We start from the raw sequence: 23682 nt of genomic DNA, 5'->3' as shown, positions 1-23682 counted from the left end.
GGACAACCAACAGAAACATGTTTTAAAAAAACAAAACATTTACACTTAACACTGACACAAATGCATAAAATGGTGTTTCTCTCTAACCTGTGAGCTGTCATTCTGGAGTTAACAAAACAAAGAATGGGTCTGAGCTTCATGCGCAGGATGAAGTGGAGTATAATGAGAGGTTTTTTGCTGAGCGTACAGGGCACATAAAACTCCTACAAAACATTCAAGCAATAACTTAATCAGGGACATACAGAATGATAATCTAATCACCTCCATTCACACAAAACTAACCGTCAGACTTTGGGGGATGTCAAACTGCTCAGGTTTATTATGGGAGACAACTGTTGGCTGAGGACAGTCACAGCAACCGGGGGTGTTGGCAGAGCTGAAAAGCGTTGGCTGGTGGAGGCCCAGCTGCTGCAATTTCTCTGGATTTTGGGTGAGTGTGGCAGAGAAAAGTAACTTCTGAAGTGGCATTTGAGGAGGAGACATGCTGTAATGAAGAACGTGAGTCAATTGTCAAAACTACTAGAGACGTAACAATTACCAAGGTATTGTGGTGGTGTGGGGGTTATTAAAAAATATCACGAAACTGTGAAAAAACTCATGCTATTGTTTAATATGCTGCTTTTAATATTGGAACATGACGAAGACGACTTTGTGGTTTTGATGGTGCGATGTCGCCATTATTGTTATAGCCCTACAAATTACTGCTCATACATTTTAATAGGTCATCTTGCGTCAAGTAAGCACACCCAGAAAAACATGATATTCTCAACCTGAGACCTTAGGCCATGTTTTGTAATTTTCAGTGAACAGCAAGTGGCAGTACAAGGCAAAATGGCTGCGCCCTGAAGTAGATAAAAATGGGGATTTTTCTGCTTAATTCATATTCCACAAATGCAATATTAATCTGAATACTGTGTTTACGTTAGGACATATTGTCATGAAAATCTTCGACTTGACATCCCCTTTAACCATTATGTTTCAAGAATAACACACGCTTGGATACTTAGAAGCCCCCTAAAATTGCCCTTCAAATTATGTTTTTACTTATGACTTAAGTATTATGCACTCACCAATTTTACTGATAGAAGAATGTATGCACTATGTGCATAGTAATCTGACAGACTGTTTTCTCATGTTTAGTCTAGGGCTGCCAAAATTAGTCTACTAATCACAACGACGTCGTCGATCCAAATCGACGCCCAGTAATTCAAAAAGTCGATGTGTTGTTTATTTCTATATTTATTCATTTGAAACATTGCTCTTCTCTTGAAAAAGCCTCAACCTTTTCCCGGCTGGCTGTCTAGGGCGCACATACGCCATAATCCGCGATGTAAACAGAAGCATTATGGGTAAGAAGTGTCATGGCTACCGGGTATTAGACACAGAGTCCTAAAGTTACGGCACATTTCACCCACATATACTTCTGATGCAAACTTCACTTTCATGTCAGTACGACAGGGATGCTCGATCACCTAGAAAGGAAGCACGTTGTGGCTGATCCTTTTTTCATTTCTGACATGTACAGTTGTGTCTGAAAGCTAGCTGTAGTTAGCACACAAAGGTTACGGGGTGTGTTTGATGTAACTTTGTAAAACACACACCAACACGATGTCCTTTATGGTACACATAAAGATAAAGATGTTTTTTAGTAGTCCCACAATGGGGAAATTTGCAGTGTTACAGGAGCAATGATATAGATCACACAGAGGCGGCGGCGTAATGTAGTTGTTAATGTATAACATTAGCAGCAGACATTCATAAAAAGCATGCAAATATACACAGTATATACGTACATACACAAATCCCCATGTATTTACACACTTACATCCCACAACATATACAAGTGTAAGGAAACACTCTTAATGTCTGTCCATGGGACAGAGGGGGAAAAAAACGCTAGTTTGTTCGGTCTCTTTTTGTCCCAGCCCGAGATGCCTCCTACCCAGGAGACAACTCCAGAGAAAATGACAGATGAAACCACCAAATCATAGAAGTTCCTGAGGAGTGTCCCCTGAACGCCAAAGGACCTCAGCCTCCTGAGTAGTCTGCTCTGACCCTCCTATAGAAAGCGTCTGTATTGTCGCTCCAGTCCAGTTTATTGTTCAAATGAACACCCAGGTACTTGTAAGTTGAGACCCTCTCAACGTCTGTTCCCTGGATATTCACTGGTGCAGATGGAGAGTGCCGATGCTTGCAGGAATCCACCACCCCCTCTTTGGATTTCCCAGCGTTGATTTGGAGGCGGCTCTGCTGATACCAGTCCACAAAACCCTGAGTAACCCCTCTGTACTCCCGATCGTCTCCGTCAGTGATGAGGCCGACAATCGCAGAGTCATCAGAGAACATCTGCTGGTGACAGGTAGAGGAATTGTATTTGTAGTTCGAGGTGTAGAGGGTGAACAGGAAGGGAGCCAGAACAGTTCCCTGCGGCGCTCCCGTGCTGCAACGGAGCACGTCAGACACACAGTCCTGTGTTCTCACGTACTGTGGCCGGTTTATGAGGTAGTCGTGGATCCATGTGATGAGGTGGTGGGCCACTCCCGCCTGCTTCAGCTTGTCTCCCAATATGGTGGGCTGGATGGTGTTAAAAGCACTGGAGAAATCAAAGACAATGATCCTCACAGTGCTCCCCGCCTTCTCCAGGAGGGAGAGTGAAGTGTGGAGCATGTAGATGATGGCATCATCCACACTGATGCCAGGCTGGTATGCGAACTGGAGTGGGTCCATCGAAGAGCTCACCAGGAGGCTAGATGGACGAGGACCAGTCTCTCCAGGGTCTTCATCAGATGATACGTCAGCACCACTGGTCTGAAGTTGTTGAGCTCCTTCGGATTAGGGGTCTTCGGAACCGGAACCAGGGAGGATGTTTTCTACAGCTGGGGGACTCTGCCCAGCTTCAGAATCAGGTTGAACATATGCTGGATGATTCCACACAGCTGGTCTGCGCAGGATTTGAGGAGCTGGGAGCAAATCCCATCTGGACCCGCTGCCTTCCTCGCCTTCATTTGCCGCCCGGGTAATGTGAGAGAAGAGAGAGAGGGGAGAGCTGATAGGAGAGAGAGGGGGAGAGAGGGTCTCATTCGCAATGGCAGGAGGGGTTGGTGGGGGTTGCTGCAAGGGAGACTGAGCGGGGGCAGGCATCTGATCAAACCTATTGAAAAATAGGTTCAACTCATTTCCCCACTGAAGGTCCCCCCGTTCTGGGTCTTTGGTTGTCCGTGGCCTGAGATGGTCTTCAGGCTCCACCAGACATCCCTAGCATTATTATTCTGCAGCTGTTCCTCGATCCGCATCCTATAGGACTTTTTCCCCCGCTCTGATCCTCCTTCTCAGCTGACGTTGTACTCTCTTCAGCTCCTCCTTGTCGCCTGAGACAAAAGCGCTTTTTTTCTCCTTCAAGAGAGCTTTATATATATATACATATACAAATATATACATATATATATACATACATGTATACATGTATACATACACATGTATATATATATACATTTACATGTATACATACACATGTATATATATATACACATATACATGTATACATACACATGTGTATATATATATATACATATACATGTATACATGCATATATACATATACATACACATGTGTATATATATATATACATATACATGTATACATACACATGTATATATATATATACATATACATGTATACATACACGTATATATATATATATATATATATATATATATATATACATATACATGTATACATACACATGTGAATATATATATATATATATATATATATACATGTATACATACACATGTGTATATATATATATATATATATATATATATATATATACATACACATGTGTATATATATATATATATATATATATATACACATGTGTATATATATATATATATATATATATATATATATATATCCATATATATATATATATACATATACATACATATACATATATACGTATACATATATATATATATTTGTATTTGTTTTTATTTTTGAAAGTATACAGGGACAGTGCATATTAATCAAACAGTTTCCTGTAAATATGCCAGATTATAGCCAATGGCTAATTTGCATCAGTTGTCCCTGTAATCGGCCTGCCATGCATGTTTGTAGAATGTGGGAGGAAACCGGAGTACCCGGAGGAAACCCACGCAGGCACAGGGAGAACATGCAAACTCCACACAGGATGGCCGGAGCCGGGATTGCACCCACGCCCGATGCTGTCTCTCACTGAGAGGCCATCGTGCTAACCATTCGGCCACCGTGCCACCATATATATATATATATAATATATATATATATATAATACATATATAATATATATGCATATATACACATATACACATTATATATATACATATATACACACACACACATATATATATACACATACATATATACACATATATATACACATACACGTACATATATATACACACACACACCCCCACACACACACATATATATAGACATATATACACACACACACACACATATATATATATATATATATATATATATATATATATATATATATATATATATATATATATATATATATATATACATATACAATAAATATAAAATTAATATATATATATATAAAATAAATGTCTGTAAAGATGTCTCCATTTAGATCGTATTCAAGATTCCAAGAAAGCTATTATCATGATGTCTTTGAATTAAATATACTTCATATTTGGTGATTTTGCAGCAATTCCAAGATATTATTCGAGTAAATATCTGTTATAAGCTTCACAAAAAATAGTAGTTGAAAAATGTGATTAATCATGGAATTTTTTTGTGATTAATTAGTTAAAAAATCACTTGACAGCACTAATATATATATTAAAAAAAGATGTATTTTGTTAGCATACGCTCACATGTTCATACAGGAGATGTACCATAGTCGTTTCCCACATAAGGAAATTCTGTTATATGGAAAGAATGGACAATGCAAATATGATTCCGTATTAGAGAATACTTACTGTATTGCCAATTGGGGTGGGGCCTGTTTGAGACAGCACTTTATGATTGTTTTATTTTTTTACAGGTTGCAGTTATGATTCAAAAAAGGTAATTGTCATGACTCGTTATAGCTGACCTGTATTTATGTTGCTTTGTCTCCCTCTACAGGCACTTTGGCGTAGGTAACTATTTTCCCTGCTATTTCTAACTTGCCTTCTTATTGGCGCATTTAGTCACGTGACACCTCCGGTTCAAAGTGCATGCAGTCTCCTAACTGCCGCCTTGGCTTTACGTGTTACAGCCATTCGACCGTCTGTTCTCATGATTTCCACTCGCTTGTTTGTGTCTGAAAAAAGCATCGCTTGTGAGTAGCATTTTCCTTTCCTTTTCATGTAACACTTGCGCTTGTGTGGCGAATTTGATGTTATATACATTTAGTTTATTGCTTGCCTTCTGAGTGTCAGTTACTTTATAGTAAGATATGGACTGCATTTTATATTGTCTACAAGTTATGCACAGCTCTTTATATAATCATTTGTGTATGCTTATGTTATTTTGAATAACATGCTATAATTGTACTATATGTTTTTGTATCATTTCAGTTTTCCAAAATAATTCTACTCAAGAGATTGAAGACAACAGTAAAGCAGTTCAACTTTACTCCAGCCTCTGCATTTCTCTTGAAGATTGTCTGTCAATTTGTGTCCAGACACACATTGAGGACAGAATAGTAATCATGGTTACACACAGAGTTCAGAATAAACCTAAGAAACAATGTAAAAAAAAAAAAAAAAAAAAAAAGCTCAAGTTGATAGATATAAGTTTTAGCGCATTTCCCCAAGAACCACCAATGCTTTGTCTGCCAAGGATGATGCACATTCTGATTTCTGCATAGGTGTGATAAAATATCGGGCCAAGCTCTTCCAGAAATCCCTGCAAACAAATTAATAGGTAATACAGCTTTGAGATTTGCATCCCTCCAACCAGACGTCATCAGGTAGCTTCACCTTCATGTCTCTTTCCCATTGAGGTTTGATATGAAACTGAACATTGTCATCCAGTGAAGTAAGGGCCAAGTCGAGTTGATATTTTTCATTTTACATCCCTTAAACAAATCCATGAAAAATTGAATCAGTCTGGGCGAGGCATCCAGCAGAGGGCATTAAATTTCTCTTACAAAATAATGACGGAGCTGGAAGTACCTGAAAAAATCTTGCAACAGCGTACTTTAGATAAAGGGTTTGAAAGCTTTCTATTTGTCCCCTAGAAAGTATCCCACAAAGAGCGGTTATACCAAGATAGCTCCAGTGTCGAAATCTGTGGTCATGTGGAAGCTGAGGACTACCTGAACATTAAGTATTAGTTTGAGCATGTGAATTATTTTTTCTTTTTTAATCCAATTGAGATGTTAAGGTTTCAGGCCACATTAATAGTGGATTTTTTTTTAAATCACAAAAACCTGGGGACTCACCTAGCTGCTGTGACATACAAGGGAGCTTTTTGCCTGAAGATGGACATGCTCTCTATTCTCTGGTCTGCCGTTCCATACACTGCCTTTACTACCTGACTGAGCCAAGACTGCCGCATACTGTCAATCATCCTGTCAGCCTCATCAACAATCTGTAACGAATGATACAATAAATAAGAACAAACAGATTGAAAATAACAAATGCTTGAATTTTAGGAACTTACAAGGAACCTAAGGTGATCCAGACAGATGCCGGAATTCTGATTGATATGATCAACGAGTCGACCAGGAGTGGCAACAACAATATCAGCTAAACAGCGTCTCATCCCCCCCCTGGAGAATAATCGAGAAATTAAATGTATTTGCCAAGTGTGGGACATTTGTACAGCTTATATGTCAGTTTGAGTTTTAAATCACCTCTGTTCAGAGAGTGAAGCCAACTCTGCCTCAAATGACTTCTGGCCTGCCAGCATGACCACTTTCAAGGTAGTTCCCTCAGCATATGATGTAAAAACCTTGAAAACCTGGACAGAGGACAAACAGCCGCTTCCTGTAATTACAAATTCATGACTTAAGTCCACCCCCCAAAAAATGTCTGGATTGAATTTAACATTTTAAGAATTATTTCTGATTTGAATATGTGCAATAGGTGAATGAAAACCCATACTACCAACCCATGAAAAGTCTAAGCGACATTAATATTACTTCCTATTGGTATAGAAAAAGACTTTTGAAGAAGACCTGATGAGCAAGCTCTTTGGTCGGTAACACAGCCAAAGCACGGACTTCGCACACAACCCTCTTCATCAGCACCTGATGGAAAAGAACATTTTCAGTTTCCTTAAAGCACACTAATATCATTCATTTTCCAGACAGATCCCATTACATCCACTGATATGCGTCCACACCCACTAGAATACCAATGTGGGTTCTCCATTGTTACCCAATGGACCTTGCAGCACATTGACTACAGTATTGACAAAGAAAACAACAAGTTAGGAATTTTGGATTAAAATAAAATCATCAAAAAAAATATTTGTAATGTATTTGAAATTACTTGGCTCCATTAAAATATGTAATTGTTCCCAGTTAACAATCAGGAGCAGGAACGTTGGAGTCACATCGTTTCATTTTGGATTTGGTCCAAATTGATTGTGTTTTCGTCACTTTGAATATTTGGAATGATTGCTCCCCCTATGTGTTTGTGCTACTCTTCAGGCTATTTCTATATAAATATGTTCATGGTTGTAATTAATATTGTATTTACTAGTCATGTTGGATGGTTAATTACCGTATTTTCGCATCCATAAGGCGCACTTTGAAGTCTATAAAATTCACCAAAACAGACGGGCGCCCTGAAATGCGACACGCCTTGTGTATAGACTGAGACCCATAGATCCGTACATATGCTATCTACTCAAGCAACAGCCGATGCCCCTTAGGGCATTATAGAGTGCATGTTAGCACACCCTGCTGGTTAAAGTCTGAGACTATTGCGTTCTGAATTGGCTGTGACAAATAAATTACCTGAACACATCTTTTAGTGATGGTTTGGTCTGGTCAGTTAGAACAGACCAGTATGTGCCTGCGGGAGAAAGCTGGACAAAAGGGCAGCTGCCCACGGTGTCATATTCGGTCTTATCATTGATGTTATTGCAAGCAAGAAAAAGCATAGGTTCAGACAACAGACTGTGCAAAAAAAAAAAACACTGCCCAAAGCACACCACTCGCATCTCTCTAACCAGCCATCCGATTCTCTGAGCCTGATGGGTTCCCGGAATGCATTGCAATACTCTGTGTTATTTTTATTTCTTTTGGGGATATGAATGGCATGAGAGATGCACGTTTTGTGTTGTGTTTCTTTGTTGCATTGTTTGCTTGTATGCTGTTCAGTGATAGTATAGTTTTGGTTTTGAGTTTTGGCTAGCACGCGCCTCATAGTGTGCTGCGGCCGGTGTATGTGCGAAATACAGAAATAGCACCTACAGCTGACGCTGCGGCCCTTGATTTGGCTGTCATTTGCAGCTACGGCTCAATACTTCCGTGTTGCTCGCTTGGTCGAAGGAAAAGAAAATGTCAACGTTCACAATGCAGTATGGAATCGGAACATAATGCATCCACTTTGAATTATCCTAATTAGTAAGTCTGTTCTCATAATACCTAAATATCAATGCATATTTTGGTTAAATTGTTATAAAAAAGGAACTCGATGTACGATATGTGTTTATAATGGCTCTACTGCAGGTGTAGAGTGTGACTATATTTTGTAATTACAATTTTCTCCACATATGAGATTAATAATCCCGCCATGCAATTTTCAGATTGCACGGCGGGATTCCAGACCATCAGTGGTAATTGTTTAACTCCCATCTAAAGTAACACTTTCTTAATCAAGTTGATAAGAAATTTGTAATTATGTGAAAATAAACTTTAAAAATTTAAATTGGCCGACTTGTCAAATGGAGGAAATCCTAAATTATGCACGAAATTATGAATGTGTCGAGCAGGAAAAGAGAGGACAGAAAGTCCTGTTATAAACATTAATTTTTCAGGACCGAGTCGTGATAGCAACGGAGAATCACGTCATGTAAAAAACAAAAACATAAAAAAAGCAAGTGTGGAAGGAGTTCATCATCAACGTGCCCGTTTTACTTATTAGGCCGTGATGCACTGACACAATTGGACATTAATATCAGAGTCAATAAGCAGGGGCGAATTGAACCAAACGTCAAAAGCTTTAAAGGGCACATTACTATTGGTCGCTATATTTGGAAAAAATAGGGCGCAAATAAAATACTAGAAGTAGCTCACAAGTTGCCTCAGACACATATGACCAGTGCTTAACAAACACATTGGCGCTGATCCTATACTTGTATGAAACAGGAAACAAAGTTGCGAAAGATAAGATGCAGCTGTGGAAAAAAGAAGTCACATATTTAGGCCAAATTTTGACTTAAAAGGGCGCATTGTCAGTGATAAGCAAAAAGAAAACGCCACAGCCCTAAAACCAATAAAGAAGTAAATGATGTATTTTATAGGTGTGTGCAATTATTGTCGAGCATGGATTGCAAATTACTCAGAAATTTATGACAAGCCAATGACATTTGATGACAAAATTGTTTGAACACTTGAGGCTGACAAAGCTTTTGAACTTGTCAAGCGTGAACTCATTGATTAAGCTGCATCAGCACTACCAAATTACTATGAACCATTTGAGCAAACAGTGACTGCAAAAAATGGTTTCATGACCCCCGTGTTGCTGCAGAAACACGGAGGAAAGTGAAACCAGTTGCATACTAGTAATAACTATTGGATCCCGTGGCGAGAGCCAGGTCAGAGTGTGTTCAAGCAGTCCTTACCGTTGCTTTAACGGTTGAGGTATCTGCGGAGATTATCTTGCTCCACAAATTAACATTGAGAGTACCGTACAAAGTTGCGGGCGGTCCTTCTTTTGGAATCAAAAATGAAATTTTTGTCCACCACATGACATTCACATTGCACGGCGACCTGATTGTCACAGGGACATATCACACTCTTAGGGTGCGGTGCGCTCAGCCCGGCGTCACTTTTCCCGCACCAGGCGATGGCACGCCACACGACTGTGGAGGCCGCATCCAAATTACCACCAAACCGCGACCTGACCTCATGGACACTTTTCTCCCGACTGGAGATACTTTTTTTTTTTTTGACGGCCGCAATGGCGTGGGATTTTTTTTTGTAGCAACGCAAACGGAAATTTTGTTTCAAGGAATACTAAAATCTGTATGTTGAGGACAAGCTGCAGAATTTTCTGCGCTGATCCAGAATTGTAAGATGTTTTTCAAAAAACATTTTACAATTTGGACTGACAGCCAAGATATATGTTCATGTGTTCTGTTGGCATTGGGCAAACAGGGGCTTTAAACCCACAACAGGAAAAGAAGTTGTGCATACAGCACGTCTAAGTAGCTATTTGTAAATGCAAAGCTCACTTAACAGGAAATGACCCAATTACAATTGGAAACGCCTCGCTGATAATGCAGCGAAGGCTGCAGCCCAAGGCATGCCCTCATGGTCGACAACACTGCTAAAAGAGGAAATGAACACACACACGGCAAATCAACTTGACATTTTGATCTCATGTCAGGAAAATGCACCACTTATTGAACACACACATTGGGACAACAAAGGTGCAAACATTGCTGAGGACAGGGTCAGCAAATTGGCAGATGGCAAACCCTGGCTGCCTAAATCATTGTTTGAAGGGGCAGCAAGATTGACCCATGGGCGTAGTCATGTGTCAAGAGGGGGGAGAATGATATGCTTACAGATTTTTCAAACTAATTTTTTTGTAGGCAACGTGTTTTTGTTTGAAAGACAAAGTATTAGAGATGCAATATTGTTTGGTTGTAGTTCATGTGGTTTCAAAATGGGTTAAGTTGTTTCCAACAGCATATGCTGATGATAAGACAGTTGTAAAAGCATTGTGTAATCGAATTATCCCAACATTTGGTATTTCAAGAGTGATTCAAAGTGAAAATGACACGCATTTTGTGAATGACGTAACAAAAGTGGGACAGTTACTGCAAATTGACTTAAAGCGTCATTGTGCATACCACCCACAGTCTGCAGGACTTGTGGAACACACAAACGGAACTGTTAAAGCCAGACTTTTTAAGACAATGAGCGAAATGAAAAGTCAATGGCCTGAATGACAATAGTGCCAGCCGATGGAAGGACACTATCCCCTTTCGAAATCCTATATGGCCGCCCATATAGACTCCTAGACTCATCAGAATCACCAGCGACTGGCACATCGGTCCCAGTCCACATGAAAAACATGTTTGACCGAAAAAAGATGCATAGACACAATGACTTGCCAATGTGTTCTGATCCACAGACAGACCACCGTCTGGGAGACCAAGTCTTCCTCAAGGTGTTGAAACGACCTCGTTGGGACAGTGAACGCTGGGATGGCCCTCACCAGGTGATTGCAGTAACCCAGACGGCAGCAAGAGTTGAGGGGCGTGGCGGCTGGATCTCCCAGTCGCAGTGCAAGCTTCTCAGGTTTCCTGCTGATAGAACTAGCGACGTTAGTCCCTCGGAGTGGAATCTCCACCACATACACTCCAGTGTACAGACGAAAGACCACAGTGGGAAAGAGGGTTTTTTGTGGCAAACAGCGCACAACCTCGAGACCAGGACAGCATCAACGCAGACCAGTTGCCCAGCCGCAGATTGCTGTCTGCATTCGTCTCAAGAAACCAACAGCTTTAGCTTTGTTATTATTTTTTAATTGTTATCTTTTCGTTGGCTTCTCGCTTGGGGCATGGATTTCTACTCTTTTTGACCGAAGTTACGAAATTTTTGGGTAGTTTTTCTCCCCCCTCAAGCGACAGCCTTTGATGATATTTGAAACGTGATAAACAGGAGGGATGTGTGAAAGAAATTTGAAGTTTGTCATGTTATCAAGTTTCGAACCTATGCTTACAGGTGAGAAGGTCACAAGTCAACATGTTCCTCTTTGCTCTTCAGAATAAGCAGAAGTGTCTGCGCTAGCAGCAGAACAGGAAACCGGTCAGCACAAACTTAGCAGAAGTGTGAACCAAAAGATGTCTTGTAAACTGAAACTGTTAGAATAAGCAGGAAGAGCGTGGGCAAGTGTGATAAAGTCAAATGTTCAAGTTTTCCATTCTGTATGAGTTGCATATTCAAATTGCTTATGCTGTGATGCAAATAAAAACCACACGGGAGCAGGAAGTTTCAGCTTTCGCTCCTGGGCCTCCTCACACTGAGGGCCTTCGGAGGACTGTTCCTCGTGAGTGACAAAGACAATCTTGGCTGGTTGATTCATTTGTTCAGATTGTTTTGACAGAAACATCCCTGACAGACTTGATTTCTGCAATTGGGTGAAATTCCTATATTCAAAGCCGAGAGGAGCAATTATGACTTATGGGATAATTTCAGATTTTTTTTCCGCTTTCCAGAGGAACTAGGCAAGGCTGCCTTCTATCGCTGCAGCTCTTCACGATATTTCTTGAGCCATTAGCTTTGGCGATCAGAGCAAATGTAGGAATCAAAGGTGTGCATACAGTTGGAGCGGAGGATAAAATATGTATGCTGATAACATTCAAGCAGTGATAACAGATCCTATCCACTCTCTTCCAGTATTGCTGGAATGTTTTCGTTTATTTTCTAAAATTTCAGGTTACAAAATAAATAAAAGTCTGAGAGCATGCCTGTATCAAACACCTGCCATCTCGGCCACGTTACACCCATTAATTTTAGATTGATACCTTCGGGTATGGAATATTTTGGCATTAAACTTGACCCAAATTTGGATGTAATGTCTTTAAATATGGATCCGCTCCTCCAAAAGATGAGGCTCAATGTGGTCAAGATGGTGGTGGCACCGCAGTTCACCTATGTCTCCATGATGCTGCCTGTTGATATACTAGCAAGATTGTTTAAGCAATTTGATCAAATTGTGAAATACTTTTTCTGGGACAAGAGACCCACAATTAACATAACATAAAAACGTGGGCGCCGAGTGATATGTGTGGACTGGCTTTACTTGACGTTAGACTTTACAACTTGTAATGCGAGATGAGCAGGTTGTGAGTAATGGAATGGAGTGGCCTTAGCCCGAGTTGGATTAAAATCAAGGAGGAACTAACAACCCCCTTTTGGACCTTTGGATTCTCTTGCACATCGACACAATTTTAATGGACATAATTCTTTATCGAATGCAGTGCTGGCTCACTCTAAGACAGTCTGAAAAGAGATGCACAAGAGAGGACGTTTATCACACTTACGTCATATGCCTCTAAATTGGGGATGTAACAATTCATTCAAGCCCCGATTCAATTTTCAGTTCCCGATTTCGATTTGATTCGATATTTCATTAATTTTTTAAATTTCTGCCACGCTTGACTCTCTGCGCTCGTGCGATGCTGCAGTAATCCACAAACAAATAATGCATTATGCTTAGTACAAACGTGTCAATGTTAAAAAATATATACACTATGCCGTGTTGCACTATTATTATGAGACTACCTTTAAAATACTAAAAGAAATACTTTTCTCACAGAGAGAGTGAGAGAAAAATCTTGAGGGTGATGCATATCATAAAACTCGGAAACAATATTGCTCAGCGAAACCCAATTGTTACCAACACGCATAACCCATTTTTTTCAATATTTTTCTAGCACTGTAAATTAGTATATTTTAACAACCTTGGTAGGTTACGTTTTATTGTTGGGTGTTGCCGTTAATGGTGTGGCAAATGCGTCATGTACTTTGGGTAATGAAATTTCCGACTTCTTAAACGCAACACGCCGTGCGTGGTCGCAAGGTAGCACTTGTGCACATGCTGTTTCGATTTTAATCACGCGTATATAAAAGCTATGTTTTGGTTTTTAATGCACGTGGGTTTGCTAACGGCGCAGCAATCCAAAGTAAACGCTACATTATGTTAGCGTACTACAATAGGACATCGCGTGTGACGTTCCATCAGACGCACACGGTAGCCTGTGCATGCTAACTACAATTAGCTTTCAGACACAACAGTCCTTGTTGTAAATTAAATGAACCATCAGCTATTATGTGTTTCCTTCATAAATGCACGTTTATCACTACTGTGTTGCTATGAAAGGTAAGTTTACAATGTATTAAGTAATTGTGCATATGCAGCTTGTTTACAGCACAGACGAGAGAGAACAGCTTTGGTTAACATGGTGTTGCTAATCAATTCTTTTACTTTTATATTGATGCATATTTTGAGCAATTTATATCAATATTAAATTGATTTTCAGTGAATCTTTTCATCACTACTCTATATGGCAGAACTCTGCAATACGGATTAGTAAAAAGAGGGGCATTGTTTATTACGTAGGATTGGAGACTTGTATTCACAAGTGTATATATCTTTTGAGATCTTGGTCAGAAATATGGTTTGCACTATAAAGGCAATTATTGGAGATACTTCCAAATCAGGAATTGTATCACAGAAGGTTCCTTTACTGAATGGGAAAATCCAGTGATGTTTTAAAATCCAGTGATGAGGTTTTTTGCTTCAACACATATGGAACATGTAAAAGTCTGAAGATCATCTGGCAAAGGGACCTAGGATGTATGTAGCCTGGGTGACGAGGAGTGGCTGAATATTTTGTCGAATACAGGGAAATGTGTAAGGGAGGCCAGGGCAAAATTTAGTTCCCTCATCAAACACAGAAAAACTCAGCGACTGGTTCCACTCTTCATGTAGTAATATTTTGGATTCTGTGGCTCCATTAAAAATTATGCGGCCAAAAGTAAGACCAGAGAGTAATGTAAGAACTCGGGCAATTAAACAAGAATGCCGCAAAGCTGAACACAGGTGGAAAAAAGACAGGCGGCAGGTCTCATATCAAATCCTAAAAGACTGCTGGCATAGTTAAAACAAGGTAAAAGAGTAAAAGAGGGAGTACTTGTCCAGTCTTGTTCAGACAAATTGTCATAATCCTCTATTTCAAACAATCGATTCTGCACTTAAACCCGGCAGCCAAATTTTGCACAGACTCGTCCCCTGAAATGTGGAATATATTTTTGCATATTTTTTATGGAGAAGGTTGCAACAGCTCGGATCTTGTTTCGAATAATACAATCGACCCCTGCGTACATGTTCCTTGTTCCGCAGTATTAGATTCCTTTGACGCTTTCTCCTTGTCATCTTTGGGGGATGTGGTTTTCCATATGAAGCTCACCACATGACGCCGTCCATCCTCATTTCTTTAAATAAGTTCTCCCAAGTATTGGCAAATTGATTTTGGCCATTATCAACAGCAGTCTCTCTTCTGGTGTAGTCCCCCAACATTTTAAACATGCTGTGGTGGAACCCTTGCTGAAGAAACCTGGACTTCATCAAGGAGTACTGTCAAATTTTAAACCCATTTCCAAATTGCCTTTTATTATAAAATTTTGGAAAACGGGGTGCACATGCAGTTACGATCCTTTTTGGATGAACGCAACGTCATGGAGGTTTTCCAGTCAGGTTTCAAGAAAATGCATAGCACAGAGTCAACCCTGTTACGAATGTTGAATAATATTCTTCTGGCAAACGACACTGGAGGCTATGTATGCCTTGTCTTGTTAGAGTTAACTGCAGCGTTTGGCACGGTGGACCACAATATTCTTCTGGCTTGTTTACAGCACCAAGTACGCATCAGCTTTAGCGCTCTAGAATGGTTTGGGTCCTATTTGTCTGTCAGGACCTTTTGTGTTTACCTAAGTTGCAACGAGTCCCGCTCTGCCCCTTTGTCGTACGGTGTCCCAAAGTTGGGGCCCTTGCTGTTTTCGTTATACTAGCTGGCCCTAGGTTCCATCTGACAAAAACGTGGAATTTCCTTCTATTCCTTCCAGCAAAAAAGACGCTTTCTCCCTGAGACCGCTTTTGCCCTGCTTAGAGGATATAAAAATCTGGATATCACTTAACTTCTTGAATTTCAACGAAAAGAAGACAGAGGTTACGGTGTTCGGCCCCAGTGGCCCTTCTACCCTCAATCCTGTTGATCTCGGTGCCCTAAAATCTTATCGAAAGCCAACTCTCACAAACTTGGGTTTTAAACTGGACAGTGCAGCAGATCAGTGCTGTTTCTTTCTTCTTAGGCAGCCGGCTAAAGTGAAGCCCTTTCTTTCCCAACAGCACTTAGAAATAGTAATCGCTGCATTTGTTACATCTAGGGTAGATTACTACAATGCACTTTACTTTTGACTCAGGCAGTCCTCGCTCAACCGCCTCCAACTGGCCCAAAATGCCTTTTATCTGGCGCTCGGAAGACAGATCACATCACCCCAATCTTAGCCTTTATTCACTGGCTCCCAGTGCACTTTAGTGTTCGATTTAAGATACTTCTGTTCGTCTTCAAAGCTGTAAATGGCCTTGCCCCAGCGTACCTCTCTGAGCTCACTGTTTGAACAATTAGACAGTTTTCCAAAAATAACAGTCAAAGACCATGTCATGCACGACCTAGGAGACCTCCTAGAAGAGATTCAAGACGCCAAGGAAGAACGATAACTCTTTGGCCTACTCTTTCCAGACAGCTCTCGCGGGATTGGCACAATCGTAGACAAACTCCCAAATGGACTTCAAGACAGGTGGATGTCAGACGGCTCTCACTAGAAAGAGGAAAACCTAGGCTGTTTCCCACCTTTCAAATATTTCTGCAAATTCATATGCAAAGAGGCAAGAAAACCCAATGATCCAAGTTTCAACTATCAGAACAGCCAATTTCTATCAAAACCAGAAAAAGCCTGTGCAAAGAACTTTGACTCCAGTAAATCAATCACTGTGCACAATACCAATGTTTCTCCTGTTAACAAGGACTTTGATACAAACTGCCCACTGCATAAGACACACCGACTTGAAAATTGCAGAACATTTAGGAACCATCCACTTGATGAACTAAAGGCCTTCCTCAAAGAGAATGGAATTTGTTTTAAATGCTGCGCTTCAGACACTCATCTTGCGAAGGACTGCGAATCTATAGTAACGTATGAGTTGGACTTCCATTTAGATGCTGTGCACTTCTATACAGACAGTAAGGTAGTGCTGTGCTACATCTGTAGTATGTCAAAAAGGTTCTACACACATGTCCACAAAAGCACAAAGCATTCACTAGTTAAAGGCACTATGTGGGCACCGAGGAGAACCCAGCAGATCATGCTTCAAGTTCCTGGTCAGCAGCTCAACTTAGAAAATCCACATGGTTCACCGGACCAGTCTTCATCCACCATCCTCCTGCGCTGGCAACACAAGTAAGTGGAATGTTTGACTTAATTGAACCAAACAAAGACGGAAATTCCGCTGCAGGTCAAGACCTACGCCACATATCTCCAAGTGCTCAACAGAAACTGTTTTGAGTGTTTCTCCACTTTTAAGTCCTTGGTTAGAGCAACAGCAAATTTTATCCACGTCGCAAAATCAGTCAACGGTGCCAACCTAAACAGTGAATGCAAAGGCTAGGACAAATGCCAACTCCCTCAGACAACCGACGAGATGGTTCAAGCAAAACACGTCATCCTCAAAGAGACACAAAAAGGCAGATCCATTCTAAAACGGAGCCCTTTACAAAAACTCAACCCAATTTTACAGAATAATCTTGTTTCTGTTGGAGGCAAACATTCAGAGATTGAGAAACCCCAGTCATTCTCCCTAAAGCAGAGCTTCTCAATTATTTTCTGTTACGTCGCCCCTAGCAAGAACTAAACAATTCACGCCCCCCCACCACCCACCCCTCACTGCAACGATAAACAATAGCATTTCCGTTGCAAAACAAACCTACACCATAGAGTTAATAATTGCTGCCCACAATGGCCAATGAGAGCGCCACTGCCAACTACGAGAGTGGATGGGCAATTACACTTTATTGTAGTACAGCGGGAAAAAAGCAAGTTCCCCAAGGACACAGGCGCCCCCTCAGCATGGCACTGCAACCCCGCAGGGCGGCCCGCCCCACTATTTGAGAAGTGCTGCCCTGAAAGAAGTCACGTTTTTCCTTCTGCTCACTCGTTACTACCACAAGCAAGTGCTGCATCTAGTTAGTAACCTTACGGAATGAGCAATTAGAGCTGCCGAACTTTGGCCTGTGGGTGGCAAAAGACTAGTCAATTCAGTAATCCACATCTGTGTAACATGTTTGACCGCAACCTACATGGTAAACAAGATCACCAACACATAGCGAATCTACCACCGTAGTGCCCAAGGTCTGTCCCCCCCCTTTACTTACGTTGGCCGCGACGTCTTCGGTCCTTGGTCCATACGAACCAGACACACCAGGGGTGGACAAGCTGAAAGTAAGTGGTGGGCCCTCATGTTTGCCTGCATGAGCTCAATATCTGTACATTTGAGCTGCTTGTGTCTCTAGACACTTCCAGCTCCATAAACACCCTTCGCCGCTTCTTTTCTTTAGAGAGGTCCCACAAAACAGCTGTTATCTCATTGTGGTACCAATTTCATTGGCACTTCAAAGGAACTAGAAATGGACATATCACTGCAGAAATACCTAATTGACCAAGACTGCAGCTGGGAATTTAATCCACCACACGCCTCCCATATGGGAGGATCCTGGGAGCATTTGATCGGAATTGTTCGTTGAATCTTAGATTCCATGCTACTACAAAACAACGTTCAACTGACTCGCAAAGTGTTATGCACACTCATGGCAGAAATTACAGCCATCATTAATGCAAGGCCAATCCTCCCAGTTTCATCGGCTTTAGAGAACCGATGCATCCAATCTCCATCAATGCTCCTCACATGGACAAAGACCTGCACACCAAGCAATGGAGACAGGTTCAGGCTCTTGTCAACCAGTTCTGGCCACACTGGAGGCATGAGTATTTGCCCAGATTGCAAGGAAGACAGAAATGTACTTTATCTTACTACAACCTACAGGTTGATGACCAAGACAAATAAGTCACACGTAACAGCTGGCCTTTGCCAAGAGTCAAGGCTAGTTCCCAGGCAAAGTCAATCGAGTAAGAAAGATTGAGGTAAACATGGGACCAAGGCAATTCAAAAACTGATCTGACCAGTCACCGAAGTTATTCTTCTCAGGCAAAAGGGCTGAATGTATGGTTTGATGGGTAAAGTGGCCCCATTAGGCCAGGCGGCAAATGTGCTGCCTTTCAGGCTATTTCTATGTAAAAATGTTCATGGTCGTAATTAATACTCTTAAAAAATATTAATGCTAGAAGTCATTAATTGTTATGTTGGATGGTGAATTGATTTATTTAGGTTTAAAGTAAGTATTGCCGCTAGACGTACTTCCGGATTCCGATTATGTCATTTCCGGTTTCGGCGCAATACTTCCACGTTGCTCGCTTTGTGGAAAGGAAAAGAAAATGTCCGCGCTCACGATGCACTATGGAATTAGAATATAATGCATCCACTTCAAATTATCAGGCAGGAATGCAGTAAGTCTCGTTTCATAATACTCTACTTATATATTTTTTAGTTTTAGTCAATTTTGGGGGCGAAAGGCCTGCATGACTGCTTGCAAGTTAATTTTTTTTTGCTATGCACGAGGACGGGGCGATCATATAGTTTTTCAACCACTTACTTACGGCCACACTTACAACGCTCATTTTACTTTGACACGAGGCAGCCTTTTCTAAAACATATTCATTTGGAATCATGAATCCTTTTTTTGGAATTTGTTTTGATCACAATAAACAGCCATTGGAATTTTCTACCAACGAACATTTGACTGATTGCTGGAAAGTGTGTCTGAAACTTTTTTAGCCCCAGATTGGCTGGCTTGTTTGGACATCAAAAGCTGGAACAGATATTGTATTGTTTAATACAACATTAAAATTTGTAAATTGTGTACATACACTTTAAACACATAGGTGAACTATGTACTCTGTACCTGTGGTTCTCAAATGACGGTACTAATACCCCTGGGGTACTTGAAGGAACTCCAGGGGGTACGCAAGATTTTATATAAAACAAAACCCCTAAAATAATTATTGAATTAAAATATAAGGTCATAAAACACATTTCATGTTCAGTAGGTTAATCAATATCATTATTTTAAAAACCCAAATCCCCCCCACACAACCTAGAATGATTCGACCCAACTTATCACGTGCCAACTCTAGTTAACTGTCAATCACTTGAAGAGAGAGTTAAGGGGTAATTGGCTGAAAAAACATTTCACAGGGGGTATACATCACTGAAAAAAGTTTGAGAACCACTGGTCTAGACAGCAGGGTTCACCAATGTAGTAGCCCCAAGGGCCACATGATTAGCCCGTTGGCATGTTCTAATAATAGCTCACCAGTAATGAGAAATTTTCTAGGAATGTTGGAGACCATGAGCAAGGATTTAAAGGAAAAAAACAGTGTTGCATAATGATATTTTTCGGTTCCATATTTATTGATAGAAATCAATATAAGTGAGTATCATTAATTATGAACATATTATAATTACATTATTAAAGGTAATTTGAGCACCTTTGTTATTTTAGAAGGATGTATGAAACTAGGGCTGTGCTTATAATTCCATAACGATATTTAACGCAATAGTTGGGTGATTGATAGCAATAGAAAATGGTATTATCGATCAAAAAAAAAAACTTAACAGATTCAACCTATCACGGCCCAACTAGACACTCACTCCCTCCCATTTAGGAAATACAACCTGAGGCTTACGCATGTGCCGCTGAGCTAGCGTGGCTTAAAACAAACACAAAAAAAAAACGGGGGGGCCAAAAGGCCGACTTACCGGCCGACTTGAGGAAACGGCCCGTAGCTCCATCACACAAAAGCTTCGGAGAAGCTGGGCTGGCGTACGTAGCAGTTAAGCCACTAACAAGCACCCTCCGCGGACACGCACTAGACGAAACCGCTGGTAGCTCCAGCACACGGGACCTCCGGAGAAGCGAGGCCGGCATACGTAGCAGTGAGGCCGATGACAAGCACCCTCCGCGGACACGCACTGGACAAAACGGACCGTAGCTCCAGCACACAAGACCTCCGGAAAAGCGAGGCCGACGTACGTAGCAGCTAAGCCGATGACAAGCATCCTCCGCGGACACGCACTGGACGAAACGGCCCGGAGCTCCAGCACACGAGACCTCCGGATAAGCGAGCCCGGCATACGTAGCAGTTAAGCCTTTAACAAGCAACCTCCTCGGACACGCATAACAAGGGAGGCCGGCGTGCGTTTGACTTTTTTTCGAGTTTATTTTGAAGGTTTAAAATTTACATTAAAAAAAAAAAAAATCTGAATTCAGCCCTTTTCCCTTTATTTTCAATAGAAAAAAAATAAATAAATAACAGATATTGACCGAGATGACATACTTGCGTCACAATATAGTTTTCAGCCATATCGCCCATCCCTATATCAAAATTATAGCCCTTCACATTAATTAGTAACCAAGTAGCAGCTTTCAGTTTCAAAAAGGTTGGTGACCCATTACTGTGCAGTGTTCAAGCATATGTGGTCCCTAAAATCTGAATGTTGCTCAACACAAAACACTTCCTTTGTGATTGCATGGCTCGAAGAGGAGGACTTGAGCACTATATTGCTTCAAGATCTCAAACCAACAGGCAACAATCCTTAAACAAAGCAAACACATATTTTGAAACAATTATTAAGATGCTTTAAAGATCACATTGACTGTATATTGTGACCTATGGTGCATTGGGATATTGTTATTCGGTCAGTGACAAAAGCAAATTGAAATGATAGTAACACTGGAAGCAGGAAAGAAAGAAAAAAAAAAGAAAAAATATACAATTTGTACTTTAAATGTGATTCATAGTCAAAGCAATTTTAACTGTGGACAGCTCACTTGTATTACAGGGATGACAAAAGCCAGAGTTTTGCCGCTGCCGGTTGGAGCAGAAACACAAACATCTCTGGGCTTATAGCCAGCTGGTCCCATCAGTAGTCCATTCTGTGCACCCTCCAAGATGGCTGGGATGACCTCTACTTGCACTGTGGAAAGAGGTCACATTAACAACTTCTACACGCCAAGTATTACACTTGTACCATCCAATCAAACCTTGATTTAGAGCAGTGCCTCTCACACACACATGAGACCACCCTTACCTTGCAGAACAGCATTGTGATGTGTTTTTATATACCCTATTCAGTACTAAATTCCATTGCACTCTCTTATTTATTTATCTAATTTATATATTTGTCTGTATTATTGTTGTATTGCACTGGAGAGGGGAGCCCTCTAATCTCGTTGCACACTTGAGTACAATGACAATAAAGGGATTTCTAATTCTAATTCTAAAAAATAGTGGGGGGTGGGTGGGCGTACCGGGGGCGCGGTGCGATGCTGAGGGGGCCGCGTGTGACGCTGTGGAACATGCTTTTTTCCCGCTGTACAATAAAGTGTAATCGGTGTCATAGCACATCCACTCCAGTAGTTGGCAGTGGGGCTCTCATTGCCCATTGTGTGCAGCAAGCATTAACTCTACGCTGTGTAGGTTTGTTTTGCAACGAAAATGCTATTATTTATAGGTGCGGTGGAAAGTGGGTGGTGGGGTGGAGTCGCAATTTTTTTCTTCTTCTTGCTATGGGAGGGGGGGGGGCGTAACAGAAAATAATTGAGAAGCACTGAATTTAAGTCACCTGGAAAGAAGTGCTGAATTCCATGATTGTGTAGTTTCTTTAGCAGCGACACACCAAGTCCTTCAGTGTCAGAGCAGGGCACCAGTTTACTTTTCATGTCTCGGGATATAACATTAGGCTCAGCCAGCCACCGAGGCAGGACTCTCTGAACCTGCAAATCGATAACGCACCATTATAACAGAGCAAAAAGTGTGCAAGCATGCATGATGGCAAACCCTGCAAAAGAATCACTGGTGTTTATGACATTAGATTGCTCAAATGATAGACTAATAATAAGTTACAGTAATTGAACAAGCTACATACTGTATGCTGGAAATGTTCTTGATACACTCACAAAGAAAGACGAGTGAGGTTACTTAACTTTTTACTTTCAGCAGTAACACGCAATATTCATTTATATTTTTGGTGAGCATCAACAATTCATTCTACCTTTTGGAGTAGTTTGTTTTCAAATCCTCCCAAAATCGTGAAACTAGTTGGAATGGAAGTCATCCTTGAGGTTTCTTTTGGGATGTCAATCTTTTCGACCTCTCCATCGCTACCAACGACACTAGGCTCTGAAAGTCTAACTATGCAGTCTGAAACTGAATAAACCAACACATGGAGAATTGGGTTACTATTAAAAACTACAGTAGACTTCTAGTGATGAAAATGCTGGGTGTTTAAAAAGGCAAGCACACACCTGACTGGATATTCTTTTGCTTCTTATTTCTATTTTTTCTTCTTCTCTTCTCTTCATCCTCAATAGTCTCTGGATGGATATTGTCTGAAACAATGATTATAGCCTCTGTTTTCCTCTTTTTAAGTCTTTGGCTTTCTTGGCTGCCTTCATGATCAGGTTTTCTTTTCTTTATAATCCCTAGATAACCTGCATGTGTTTCAGAACACCCTATTCTGTCTTCTGTGAAAGCTTGCTTCTGCTTCTCTTTTGCCTTCTGATATAGTTTAGCAAGTAACACCAAAGATCGTGACTCCTGCAAAATACTTCCATCTTCCTCGTCTCCAAGATACCTTTGTGAAACAAGAAAATTCGGTTAATATATGGTGTGTTTGGAGAAAAAAAAAATCTAACTAATAAAATGTCACGTTTGAAGATGTGTAAAAGATAACGTGTAAAATTCAACTAGGG

At 40.8% G+C, this 23682-nt stretch overlaps 1 protein-coding gene and 1 long non-coding RNA gene across 2 annotated transcripts in view; one reads left to right on the top strand and one right to left on the bottom strand.

Annotated features, from left to right (window-relative positions):
• Positions 1–23682, bottom strand: part of ddx51 (DEAD (Asp-Glu-Ala-Asp) box polypeptide 51) — a 43849-nt gene that overhangs the window by 14507 nt on the left and 5660 nt on the right. Inside the window, exons 2-11 of the mRNA XM_088304639.1 lie at positions 23236–23564; positions 22983–23137; positions 22554–22704; positions 21760–21905; positions 7184–7255; positions 6860–6966; positions 6667–6775; positions 6446–6594; positions 283–484; positions 88–203 (exon numbers count right to left, since the gene is read on the bottom strand). Coding sequence (XP_088160765.1) covers positions 88–203; positions 283–484; positions 6446–6594; positions 6667–6775; positions 6860–6966; positions 7184–7255; positions 21760–21905; positions 22554–22704; positions 22983–23137; positions 23236–23564 — 1536 coding nt within the window. The remainder of the gene's footprint in view (positions 1–87; positions 204–282; positions 485–6445; positions 6595–6666; positions 6776–6859; positions 6967–7183; positions 7256–21759; positions 21906–22553; positions 22705–22982; positions 23138–23235; positions 23565–23682) is intronic.
• On the top strand, positions 4639–12151 carry LOC148331451 (uncharacterized). The gene is made up of 3 exons (XR_015845063.1): positions 4639–5338; positions 5577–8581; positions 11322–12151. It is a non-coding gene; the product is annotated as an uncharacterized LOC148331451 (long non-coding RNA).

This window comes from Idiotropiscis lumnitzeri, chromosome 9 (genome assembly GCF_059441095.1).
Source record: "Idiotropiscis lumnitzeri isolate Australia: NSW breed Sydney's pygmy pipehorse chromosome 9, RoL_Ilum_1.0, whole genome shotgun sequence".
NCBI lineage: Eukaryota > Metazoa > Chordata > Actinopteri > Syngnathiformes > Syngnathidae > Idiotropiscis > Idiotropiscis lumnitzeri.
This window is presented reverse-complemented; position numbering and strand designations above follow the sequence as displayed.